Source organism: Miniopterus natalensis, chromosome 3, assembly GCF_054644295.1.
Source record: "Miniopterus natalensis isolate mMinNat1 chromosome 3, mMinNat1.hap1, whole genome shotgun sequence".
NCBI lineage: Eukaryota > Metazoa > Chordata > Mammalia > Chiroptera > Miniopteridae > Miniopterus > Miniopterus natalensis.
The window spans coordinates 41044112-41057799 of NC_142083.1; the positions used below are offsets into that span (position 1 = coordinate 41044112).

General features: G+C 42.2%; 1 protein-coding gene across 1 annotated transcript in view; it reads right to left on the reverse strand.

Moving 5' to 3' along the window:
* SERINC5 (serine incorporator 5) overlaps positions 1–13688 on the reverse strand; it is an 86387-nt gene that overhangs the window by 18642 nt on the left and 54057 nt on the right. Inside the window, exons 3-5 of the mRNA XM_087815434.1 lie at positions 6852–7030; positions 6294–6376; positions 4317–4410 (exon numbers count right to left, since the gene is read on the reverse strand). Coding sequence (XP_087671560.1) covers positions 4317–4410; positions 6294–6376; positions 6852–7030 — 356 coding nt within the window. The remainder of the gene's footprint in view (positions 1–4316; positions 4411–6293; positions 6377–6851; positions 7031–13688) is intronic.

Here is a 13688-nt window from a genome sequence, read left to right on the forward strand (position 1 = left end):
CTCTTCTTTGATCTTGCCAACCTCAGAAAATGACAATTCCATTCTTCCCCTCGGAGGGGCAGGGGTGGGAGGAATAAAAGAAAGAGCTGCCGTGGCTCTTCACTGTGGTTTCTCTCCCGGCTGCTCTCCCCTCATCCACGGCCATGCCACCACCAGCAGCAAATTCTACCAGTTTCAACTTCAGAATCTAACAGAAGCTGACTGCTGCTGACATCTGGCTCCAAGCTACCTGGATTATCTCCCACTGGCCTCCTTACTTGCACCTCCAACTCTCTCTAATCTTTTCTCGACTGAAGATTACGTTTAAATTGAGATTATGTCCCTCGAGTGTCCTAGTTCTTTCTTTTTTTTTCCCCCAGTCCTGAGCAGAAGGTATGTTTTTATTGATTTGAGAGAGAGAGAGGGGAAGGGAGAGAAAGAAAGAAACATTGGTGTAAGAGAGAAACATTGATCGGTTGCCTCCCACACGTGCCCGACCAGGGATTGAACCTGCAACCTAGGAATGTGGTACCTTCAATTCTCTTGATGGATGGGACGAAATTCCAACCAACTGACCCACACTGGCCAGGGCTGTGCCCTTCTATTTTATATGATGGCCCCAGAAGTCCTACATGATCGGGCCCAGTGCCATCTCTGATTTCATCTCTTGCACTCTTCCCTCACCACTGGAGCCAGGGCAGTGGGCACTACTTTACTCCTTAAACAAGCACAGCAAGGGCCCATCAGTCCCGCCGCAGGCTCTCCCCCGCGTCCTTCATTTCCCTCACACCTTACCATGCAGCCTTCCCCGGCCCTGCCCTCCCCGGCTCCCACACCCGGCTTTCTTTTTCTCCAGAGCACTTTGCACAGTTGAACCTATTACTTATTTGCTGGATTATCTCCCCCGCCCCATCTTGTCCCAAAGAATGTAAGCACCACAGAGCAGGACATGGACACAGTTGTGTTCATTGCTGTTCTACTGCAGAGGGCCTGCAAATCATAGGCACTTTGTGCAAGGCCTGTCCACTGCTAAAAAATAATTTTATGCAGCAACGTTGGCAGGGTGACCACCATTCCTGCTGCTCCAGATTCAGTTGGTCCCCCTGATGACATCTTGTTTCCACACACACCTCTAATACGTGCCATGACTTATCTTTATAGTCTTGACGCCTGCCACACAGTCATACTCCGTTGTGAATAAATGCTAACTGAGAAGCACCTGAATGGAGACTACAAAAGGACCAGGCGACAGAGCAGAGCGCTTGGACACAGCAGCACGCAGGCACAGCTGGGTGAGTGAGCTGGGCTCAGGCTGGGGGTGAGGGTTGGGTCAGTAAACCAAACCCCAAAACAACATAAACGGAAAAATCTAAAAATGGACCTTCGTTATAAATACCTGGATATACTATCTATTCTTTATTTCAGTTTTGATACAGAATTGACCCTTCTAGTCACAAAATTAAAGCTAGAAAGTATTAAAAACAAGACAACAGGCCCCAAATGGAGCCTGTCTTATGCTAAGACACCAAACCAAGACAACCTAATTACAGTTTGGCTCTCCCAGAAATAAGAATCTTAAATCAGCCAATCAGGAATTGCCTGACTAGCAGTATTAGGGAATCTGCCTGATAGATCCCTGCCATTCCCTAAAGGAGAGTAACCCTATAATAATCAGCCCACTTTTCCCCTAGTATAACTTTCTTATTCCTGAGCCCTTCTGCCTATAAAAGGTTCATTTTATACAGCTCCTTGGAGCTCCTTTCAGTCTGCTAGATTGGATATTAGCCAATTCAAATCAATTTTTTGCTCAAATAAACTCTAAAATTTTTTAAAATATGCCTCAGTTTATCTTTTAACAAAAGAAAAAACACACACACTAAAACATCTAAACACATCATTTTGCAGGTATGAAAACTGAGGTCAGAGAGGCCAAGAAATCTGCCTAAAGTGAAACAGCAAACTAGAGAGTGAGGGGCATTAAAATCTGCACTCTCCTGGTTTCCAGGCCCATGACCTTTCTCTCCCACTGCCTTTGGGGTCTTCTCCTTCTCAAGATCTTTACAAAAAGAAAGAAAGGAAAAGTACTTTGGTTGTTCCTTGAAGAGTGATGTATTATATTTTCTAGACTAACCTTGTAAGTAAGAGACTGCTTAAAAACACAGCATAAACTCTAAATTAGAAGAATTTACAGAAAAATAAAAATACTGGTGAGCTTCCTAGCTTAATTTAAATTTTAAGCAAACCAACCAACCAACTATAAATATGTTGACAAAGGGGTTTTGTTGGGATATTGGCCTCAAAGCCGGGACAACAGCAACATCATTGTTGCAAAGCTCTTAAGCCACTATTATTGAGTGGTTTCTGGAAAGTTTTTAAAGCAACTGAACTCTTCCAAAGTGCCCGTTAAAAGCTGGCATCAATAATCAGTCCCAGAAAATGGCTTCAGAATCAATCAAAACATTACATCAGAGCGAAGCAGCACACGGATTCTCAAGAGAACAAGCTATTTAATGGGCAGTCAGGTGCTCAGGGTCAAAGATGATAATATTTACCAGGAAGTTCCTTATCTGAAGTATATTTGTGAACATTTTAGGAGAAATTTAGGTTGACATATTTATCTTGTCTAATAAAAAATTCAGAGTGAAACAGTAAGACTTATCATGGAAAGAGTGTTACATAATCAATTAAAATGCATTTCCCATTTATTGTGAACAACTGAGAAAACAGGGTTACATAAAATTGTAGTCACCCATTTGACGTATCTTCAGGGAAACTTTGCTGCCTCAAAATGAGATAGAGCAGAGACCTCAGACATAAACAACTAGGTTTCAGGGATCACAAAAAGCAGGACTGCGTGCAAGAACTTACATCTGAGCACTTCACAGACCTAGAAATCTGTCTGTCTTACCATCGAGATTAAGACTTGAAAAAATACCAAAACATACCTGTAGTGCTACCTGTGTGGCTATTTGATGTGCTTCAAACATTTTGGAAATTGGCCATAAGCATTTTATTATTTACCAAATAATAAAATGATGGCCCTAGCCAGGTAGCTCAGTTGGTTAGAACATTGTCCCAACATGCCAAAGTTGAGGGTTCAATCCCCGGTCAGGGCACATACAAGAATCAACCAATGAATGCATAAATAAGTTGAGCAACAAATTGATGCCTCTCTCTCTCTCTTTTCCCCTCTCTAAAATCAATAAATAAAAAATTTTAAAAATATATCCATGCTTTAAAAAATAATAATTAAAAAATAATTAACACTACCTTTTCAATCATTCATCTCGTGATTTGATCTTTAAAAAACAATACCAAAATAAAACAGCAATGACTATTACCAAGCTAAGAAATATAATCAGAACGAAAGTATTTTGAGAGAATTTGGACAGTATATTTTTTGTCCAAAATAAAAAATGAAATTCACATTCATATAAAACTTTCTAATACTGCCCCTTCCTCCACCAAAAAAAAAAAGTATAAAACAACCTGATGCCTATAAAATCTACAAAATAACAAAAGCCTTATTGTGCACAAAAGGCAGAATAGTCATTCGTATTTTATAAGAGAGAGAACACAATGCTTTGTCTAGAGTCACAAAGAGAGTTAAGTTGGCCTTAGGACTCAAGAGGCTGGACTCGCCTGGCTGTCATTTTCTCGATGTAGCTCACCAGAATAAAGACTAGCTATTAATAGTTTGGCATTTTCCAGTTATCCTGGGAAACGAACTCCACTTCCAAGGCACTTAGACAGCGTCTATGTTTTTCAAATGCAGGAAGGCTTTCTAAGGTAGCACAACAGAGCTTCCTCATGAAGGGGGCCTTCTACTCTTGAACAGTAGAGAGCAAACAAACATTTTTTAAAGGAGAGAACTATTCCATTGCATCTTCTCTGCAGAAAGGGAACCTTCAGCTCCGAAGTATTCTTTTTACTCTCCTAAGGTTGGAAGCCTAAGATAAAGCCTGCCCAAATTTTCAGCCACCAACACAACCACAGAGCTGGGGCCAAAAGGTGCTACCAATGGGGTTGAGGTGGCCAAGTGACACCATCGGTTGACTTAGAGCCCAAATGAGAGAGCGAAGGGAAAAAGAGAGCCAAAAGGGGAAAAGAAATGAAGTGGGAGAAGGGAAGGTAGAAAGGGTGGAAAAACAGTATGGGGGAGAAGGAAATGAAGAGGGGCAAAGGCAAGAGGGAGGAGAATGCCCCCAAGAACTGTTCTTGTGGAGGCGGGCTGCTGACCCCTGCCAGGACAACTGAGAGCCTTTGTCAGTGCTGAACTGTGGGCAGTCTCTGAGTCAATGCGTGATTCACTCGGCAGCTTTCTATAAGGCACATACCAGTTCTTGTTCCATTTATGTGCAAACTCCACAAGCAGGATGAGCTGGATGCCTATAAAGAAGAAGGCTCCGATGGCTCCCACGTAGCGCCAGGCTGCAAAACAAGACCACCCAAAAGGAGATGACACGATCGTTCCGAGTGTTCATTCAAAAGAGAGTAATGACTACAGTCCATTGTCACTGCATGCTCACTGTACCTGCAGCACATTCAATCCCTACACAATCGTACTATTATTAGACCACTTTATAGATGAGAAAAACTGAGTCTACCTAAGCTGACAAGGTCCCTTAGCCAGTAAAGAGAGTAGCTGGGATGTGAACACAGACAGTCCACCTCTGGAGCATCCTTAAGCTCCATGCTACAACTGCCATAAAGTCAACACGGCCCACAACCTAAAAGTGAAAACACACCTTGCCAGAAAAATCAAGGGTTCTAATTTCATTAGACAGGGAGCCACCAGTGTCTAGTGAGGAAATGAGGTTCAGACTTGGGGGCCAAGGACTCAGATTTTACTTCTGGCTCTGTCGCAAAGAAGCCTAACACTGGATGAGCCATGTCACATCCCTGGGTTACAGCTTGTCTATAAAAATGACTGAGCTGGACTAGAGGACTACTAGGTCCTTTCCTGGTCTGAAGATATTATTCTAACACATAAAAGTACGTCTGTGGGAAAGAGAAAACCAGTTAATAGCATTTTAGGTAAAGGGAGGACTTGGATCTAACTTCCTTAAGGGGTACATAATTTTAGTGTGATCTTGAAAAACTTTTTACCTTCATACGTGACTATTTGAGGGCCTACGGTTGTTCCTTATGGACTGACACAGTGACAGTGTGAATACTTTCACTGTTCTGGCCACCATGGCCAGAAGAATATACCTAAGGAACTAAGAGTAAAGGTAGAAAAAGATCCCTATTGTATAGGACAAGGCCCAACAAGCTAGCCCAATAATTACCGCCCCACCCTGAGTTCCTAGTCACACTCTGGCCAAGCACAGCCCCATTACTCACTGTAAGACACTGTTTAAATCGTCCCTTTTATGTTGTTAAAGGTTCCCCCTCTTGTTTCCTGTAACAAAAGCTGACAACCTAACAAATTCTTGGAAACCCCTTTACCGTAGTTGCCTTTGTAGTTCCTGAGTATAAAATGAGGGAAGAACTGAGGGTCGGGGCTGCAGTTCGGCTCTTACATGGGTGAGACACCGCAACTATAGCCACTGGCCAGCTAACAAAGGCTCCAAAATCAAACACAAACTCTGGTGGTCGTCTGTCGCGGGTCACCCCTGAACATCACTACCTTAATTAGGAAAGTGAACTCATTTGGGTTCAAGTGTTTTGAACCACTGAAATTCAGACCTTTCTTCCTCCCGAGCTCATGTGAAGAAGGGGCCCCAGTGTCAGCTATGAGGAAAGGCTTCATATTAAATTAAATCTTGGTATCTTCTGTCAATAAGGAACGTAACCCAATGCCACGCGGTTTCACATAAGGTAAGTTTAGAAATAGGCTGGGGGACGCCTCTCTTATCCCGTGGTAGCTGCGGCAGGTTTAAAGCTGCTGAGAAGCCCTGTGGTCTGCCCTGGCCTGTCCGTGCTGAACTCAGAGAGAACGAGGTCTCCAGGGCCTCTTCAAGCATGGCTGGTAGCGTGGAGCTGACGGTCTAAGCTGATTTTCAAACAAATCTGAAGTGCTTCATTTTCCCTTCAGGCCAATAACCTTAAAATTATCATTTTAATTCTTGGGCCTGCAGAGTAACTGAAGGTCCTCCTCCCACAGCCTGCAGGGAAGGGAGGGAGTGGGAAGGGATGGGGGAGGGGCAGGGGGGGAGGGAGCAGAGAGTGCAGAAAGTGTGGGCAGGTCGGGATTTTTTTTTAAGCCACAAGAAAGTCAGTAATCCAAACTATCAAAGGCACCCTGGACTACGCTTCTGAACAATTTTATAAAATGGGTAAACACAAAATGAACAGGAACCCATTTGTACCATTCAGAAAGGTCTCCTGGTCTGGAATGAAGAAAGCTCCCGAGCACATGGCCCCCAACAGCAGAAGCTTGAAGAACCAAAAGCTAGAAAGAAAGAAAAAGAGGAAATGTATTTAAATGATATTCAAGGAAGGACAAAAGGCCTCTTAGAAGGTAAGCATGTCAATCCACGGTTCTGCCATTGGTACTGTTCTCTCCAAATCGAGGGGAAGTAATTAAGTGACTGGAGACTGCCTTTTTCCATAATTAGACAGACTCGGCGTGGCCTCCGATTGTGCAGAACACCATTCTGTGGCAGGGTGGAAATGACCTGGGGAAAGGTCTTGGTACGAGAAATTAACTCTTAGCTTCACTGCATTTCCCATTATGGTACCAGTGTTACCAATAGGATTCCAGTTCTTCGGCCACTGTGCGGTGACAAGTACTAAGTCCCGCCTTCCCTAAAATCGGTGTCAGCAATTTCAACGGCAGGGAGAGCAGTTCGAGGGTCTGATGACTAGAAGGGGTCCGAGACTGCTGCTCTGACTGAGGCCAAGGGAAAGGAAGACCGAAGACTTGCCCGTTGTGAATGTAGGCTCTGCAGCTTTTGCTGTTGCTGATGTTGAAGGTCAGGAGGCAGAAGACAAAGAAGAAACAGGCCATTCCAAAACAGACTCTGTACACTGCAGAGTACCCCACCAGCTTCTCACAGGTGTCCCCAGCTTTAATGCCTTTACAAATGTCTTCGAAAAAAGGAATCTGAGGAAAAAGAGAAAAAAAGTTGTCTGTTAACACTGGGTAAAGGGGGCTGCCGTGAAGTGCTCGTTCAGCCGCAAGTCCAAGTCCAGTGTGGAAATGTGCATAAACAAACATTGAGAAGAAAGGCCCTCTTCCAAAGGCTTTTTCTTAATTTCCTCTGAACCTTTTTTAAAGATACAGTGCTCAGAATGTACCACTTGGCCTTTACTTACCCCAAGTGAATTCTGAAATCCAGCTCAGAATTTTTTAAAATTACACTTGCAATACATGGATATGTTTTTCTTGAAATGCATAAATGTATAGAATAAAAAGTGAGAGACTTCCTTCACTCCTACCCCAAAATGTTACTGACCTCTCCTCAGGAGAGTTAATAATTTGGTGAATATTTTTATTAGTTTACATATAAACTAATGTATACACACCCCATACTTATACATAGCACACACATACATACACTTGTATAGTACCATATACATTACCCACACACACACACACACACACAGCTTTATTAAGTAAAATGGTATATATATTGTCCTGTAATATCTTTTTCCCAATTAACAATAAGCTGTGGCGCCCAGCCGGGCATGGCTCAGCGGTTGAGCGTCGACCTAGGATCCAGGCGATCGGGGTTCGATTCCTGGTCAGGGCACATGCCCAGGTTGTGAGCTTGATCAATGACTCTCTCATCATTGATGTTTCTCTCTCTCCCTCTCCTTTCCTCTCTCTGAAATCAATAAAGATATATTAAAAACAAACAAACAAAACAATAAGCTGTGGCAATCTTTCCCTATTAATACATAAAATCTCACCCTTTTTAACCACCATACAATATTTTATAGTAAGGCTAGATTAAAGTGATAAGCATTCCTACACTGATCTTGTTGGGAAGGTTTCTTGTTTTGTGCATTTATTTTTTGCTATTACAAACACTGATTCACTAACACTGCTGTGCATGCCTTGTGGCACATGTGGCATTATTTATGCAGAATAGACTCAGACCCAGAAATGGAATCAGTGAGTCAAGAAGTATCTACATTTTAAAATTTCAAGAGATAAAGCCAAATCACACTTTCAGAGGCTGCACCAATTTACATCCCACCAGAAATATCTGAGCCTGCTCATGTTCCCAAGCTGAACACCTAATTTAAAGATGAAAACACTATCTTGTCTCAATGTCCATCTTCCTCCTTACCAGTAAGGTTCACTTCTTTCTTTAAATTTATAGCCTTTGTATTTTTCTTCGTGAATTGGCTGTTTTTTCTTGATCCATTGGAGCTCTTTATTTATGAGTCTTAACCTTCTCATAAATGTTGACAATTGTTTATTCTAGCCCCACTAGAAGGTCTCAATGTAAAATCTATTCATATTATCAGAATAATTAAAATCTTACATAAGAGAACAAGCAGTACCTTTCTATAGTCAGTGATTTAAAAACTTGCTTATCAACATCAAAGCTGAACACTATTCAGAACAGAAAAAATGTTTAAAATCACATTATAGCCGTCATTCACAAGACAAAAGATAACACAGAGGGGAAAAATGACACAAAGCTGGAGATAAAATTGAAGCACGATAATTTAGTTTCTTCTCCAGAAAAGATCTTAAAGAAACACTAATAACTGAGGCTATTAAGATTTCCATAAACAAAAGAAAAACCAAACTTAATTGGAGTTCAGCTTCCTGAATATGGGTTCCTTCTCCTCAGAAAAGGCCTGCAACAATTACTACCCCTGAATCTCAAACATGTTTTTCCTAAACAGAACATGATTTTCAAAACTACTGCCTCAGGCAAAAATGCAGTTACCGAAACCCTATTAGTATAGTTCCATTTTCATAAACAGACATGAAAGATTTCATAAAGAAATGTCAAACATTTTGTAGTCAGCACATTTTTTTTAGATATGGCAAGACTTAAATGCATAAAGAGACACTACTGTATTTTTGACCAGGCTACCAAACAACGTAATACACATTTAGGGTTGCCAGAATGTCTAGTTAAATTTAAATTTCAGATAAACAATGACTCATTTTTTAGAATTAGTGTGTCCCATACAGTATTTGGTGCATACTTAGACTAAATATTGCATGGGACATACTTATACTAAAAAAGTATTCCTTTGCAAGGGATGAAGCTCAGAAGAAGGCAGAGTCTTGCGCTGGCATGTGTTGCTCAGTGGTTAGAGTGCTGGCCAATGCACCAAAGGGTTGCGGTCAAAGGCACGCACCTGGGTTGCAGGTTTGATCCCCGGCAGGGGAGAGTGTAATGTGTCTCTTTCACATCAATGTTTCTCTCTCCCCCATCCTCTCTCCCTTCTACTCTCTCTAAAAATCAACAAAAAAGACATCCTCAGGTGAGGACTTAAAAAAAAAAGGCAGGGTCTTGTTGGGGAGGACCAGGTATAGGTCATGCTAAGAAGTCTGGCCCTGTCCTGTGGGCAAAGGGAAACAACTACTTAATATAAGCTGGAATGCCCCTTTTTCTTCTTTCTTTTTATTTATTTTTTGTTTTTTTTAAGCTGGAACCTTTGGCTACAAAGTGGAGACATTGCAAAGGGGACAGGTCTGAGGCAGGAGGGTAAGTTAGAAGGCCACTTTAACAGCCCAGGCAATGGATGAAGAAGGTAAACAGTGGTAGGGATAATAAAAAAAAATTCTGTAGGTAGAAGTCAAGGATGGGGGAGGGTTCTCTTCTGCTTTAACACGCTGCTGTTTAGGGTGGAGGGGAGCAGGGTTAGCCAGGGCAAAGAGCGGAACTGGAAGAACAGGCCCGGAGTTTGTTTTTAACAGAGTTGGGGACCTCCTGGATCCAAAACTGCTTCAGACCAATTAGCTTGAACCCAAGGAAACCAGAAGTGACCGTGCAGGTAATGAGAGGAGTCAGGAAGTACTTTCTGAGGGAGTCTAAATTTTCACAGGGTTAAAATCTTCAGATACTGAAGTAATGGGGCACCCCAAACAAAGTGAACGTTTCAGAACCTCTAACAGGAAACAAACGCTACACCCATGAGTGATGCCAGTAACAAGGAGCTAATATTGCTTCAAATCTGTAGGAGCTATATTCACCCCACCTCACTCAACAGGCTGTTTAATTTGTATGGGATTTATTGCTCTATAAAAGTCTTTCAAATATTTTCTTCCCTCCCCTCTCTCTTCCACTCTATCAGCAAAGCTAATTTCTCACACACACCCCCAACCACCTGTAACACTTTAATCTACACCAGCTCATCTTTCACCTTCAGGCTCTTCTTCACCTCCTGCCCCAAACCTACTTCTCTCCTTCTAAGTCCATTTTAAGAAGAATGCTAACGCCAGTAGGCCTGAGCTCCTATCCAATCATCCCCCACAAATGTCCTCCCTTATTGACTCCCAGAGGCCCTTAGGCTCACCGAAGGGTGAGTATGTGGCATGGCATATTTTATCCAAAATAAAAGTAGGCAAACAACCCCCTGCTCCAAATACTAAGGCCTGCTTTATGCTCTGTGGGTGACTTAGTCATTTAGCTTTCAGTAAGTAGTGAGTATTTTTAGGCAAAGAACTTCGAATTGAAGAAGCTGGCAGGATTTAGCAAGGGGAATTTGCTCTGATTCAATATTTGCTGTTCCAAACTCCATCCCAGTTTTGGAAAAAGAAAACATACATCACACACAGATTCCACACTGTGGGGTGAAGGGGATGGGCCTGCCAAGGGTGTTGCCTCTGAAACTTGGCTCTGGGCGTCCAAGGACACTGTATCCACTTTGGTTCTTTACAGATGTGAGGACCAGGGGCTTCCTCCCAACCCTCAAGGCCACAAACTATCAGTAAAAATAAAACAGCTCACTTCCAATCCTAACTCCGCCACTAACTTGGGCAAATTACACGGCCTCCTGAGCCTCAATGTCCCTTTTCGTACAATGAAATAATACTGCCACCCCGTACACCTGAAACTAATATAAAATAATGCTGAATATCAACTGTAATGGAAAAAATAAAAATAAATAAAAATTAAATACTGGCACCCACCTCATGAAGTTGCCCTGAGAATTAAATCAGTTAATTCTTGTAAAGTACTTACCATAGTTCCTAATCCATAATATCCATTAAGTAAACTTCCTTAATTCTGAGGTACTATATTTTTGTAAAAAGAACCTGGGGAAGGGAGTCAGGCACATGACATGAACCACTGACTGGCTGATGCATCCTGATATAAACATGGCGGGAAAGGAGCATCTCAGAACTGCACAGATACTCTGTTCATGTTCCCAAAGGATTCAAATTGAAAGATACAGTATTCACTTACTTGTCTGCCCAAGGCCCAAAAGAATATAACTGAACTCCCAAATCATGGAAGAGATGTCCAAAACATCAACACAAGTAATCAATTCAAAAGGACGGGGGCTAGGGGAAAATCCACATAATTTGTGTACACAGGAGAAATGAGAGTTATGCCCTGAAAACAAATAAATTATGCCCATCTCAGGCAAATAAATATACAGAGCTACGGAAAGGCCTACTGATCTAGTTGGCCACAGGCCCAGATGCTGTGAATTTAGAAATGAAGTATAGACTTTGGGAGTGATTCTTATGGAAATGGAGAAGATGAGAGTCATGTTCCTGTAATATCAAAACATTATTTGGGAGAGATGAGAACATGGCATATTAACAACACTAATGATTCGTACATTCCATTATATAAAATTTCTAGGGCATTGAATGAAGCTAAGATGCAAAGAAAGCTTTGGGCAGCTCAGCAAGAGTAATGTCACGAAAACTAGAAGAACTAGATCCACACATTCTGTTTAACGTCCCTTCCTTGAAAATGAATTTCAGAGAGCCTCTCTCAGTCTGCCTCTCCCTTTCTGATATTCTGCTTGTCCTCAGACTTTCTAAGGCAACTCATTTTTCCCTGTGGGCCCATGACTGTGATGCCTGTGTGTTACCCAGCAATGGACAGAGCTGTGAAATGGGGAAAGCTGAAATCAGCTTCCATCCCCCCCCGCAGACAGCTTCTAGGCAACCAGGCTCCTTTCTCAAGGAGTCATTATCTTTGAGGCCCTTTGTGAGATGTGAAGGCTATTTAAAAACAGTAACAACCAGTCCTTGCTTCTCTTTTGTTTGGGTTTCTAAACATTTTTAAGAGAAGAGTCTACATTGTGTCATTATTAAAACCAAAGGAGGAACAAAAATTCCTCAGACTGGTTTTATTTGACCCTGTCACCTCTGAAATCAGGAACTGAATGCCCCCAAAGAGTCGCTCCTCACAATCTCAAAAGCAGGCTCACAGCTCCTCTACCACGAGCATTCATTAGGATCAAACAGCCATAGACAGGAGTAGACAGTCAGAAAACAAGTCTAATCAAACATGAAATAAGCCTTCATTCTGAACAAGACAACTCACAGAGGACTGACTCATGATGACGGTGTGAAGGGCTCGTCCACAGAAGGGGAACAGGGATCAGCTAATGTCAGGCTCTGTTTAGAGAACTAGGTGGCAGGGAGGCAGGATGTACAAACAAGGACCACGCCACTCTCTGACCTTGAAGGAGCTCCCGAAGAGTCAATTTCAGTGAGAACTTACGGAACTTTTCAATGAGGCAACAGCACTGGGGACCGGGGGCCATGGAACGGGTAGGTCCTGTCTGCTGTTTTGATGTGGCCTATGGAGGTATGGGCTTTGCTTTAGCTGAAAAATAGGGTTATTCCCCTTCCCTTCCCACAAAACATAGGGTTTGATGGAGAACTTTGTGCTCCCTTGAAAGGAACAAGGCTGGCTGAAGGATGCCTTGGACAGGGATGCCGAGCTCTCTGTAACACGAGGCCTGAATGTCTGAACGGGCAAAGCTTTCTATTTATCTGGGCCACTTAATCACACAAGACAGCGAGCCCCAAATCAGCTTTCTTCTTGATTGTCTAAACCTGGCATACAGTGGTGACACGTTATATGTAAATTTGACTATGTGCCATGACCGTCTTCTGTAAATAATGTTTTAAACCCAGTGAAATTAGTTTGCATGTGCATTCTTTATTCCATACTATATACATGATACAGTTAAACATATATTATAACAGAGTTTGATCACTCACTCACTCACATCTGTTGTGTACAGGTATTATTCCAGGTTGTGGAGATATAAACAATCAATAAAACAAGTTAAGAAAATCCATGCTAACAAGGAGCTAACTTTCTAGTGAAATGCTATATCCACAAAACCATGTTGCTCTACTTCATGGATATTTCAACCATTTTCATGGTTAATTTTGACTATTCATAATTTTCACCTTAGGTGGGACATGAGAATCTAATATCCCCCAAAAGAATGGATTCTACCATACCTATAACCTCATGATTCTGAGGGCTCCTAGATACTGTTCCCAGTCCTAGTACTGAGGACCAGGACACGTCAGACATTTAGGTTTCTGGCCCAGCATCTTTCCTATTTTACCATTCACTGGACCTGGAACTGGGGGTTCCCAACAGCAAGGAAACTAGCGTACACGCACACTTATTTTCTCTCTTCCTACTTCCTCCCGATCACCAAAAGGCTGGGCTTGGCTACTTAAACAGAATACGAATTATCTTTACCTGAGAATGCTCTCAAAAGGCCACACGGAATACGACACATATACTGTTAAACATGTCTTGCTAAACTGCTGCATTTTTCTTGCCTAATCCACCCAG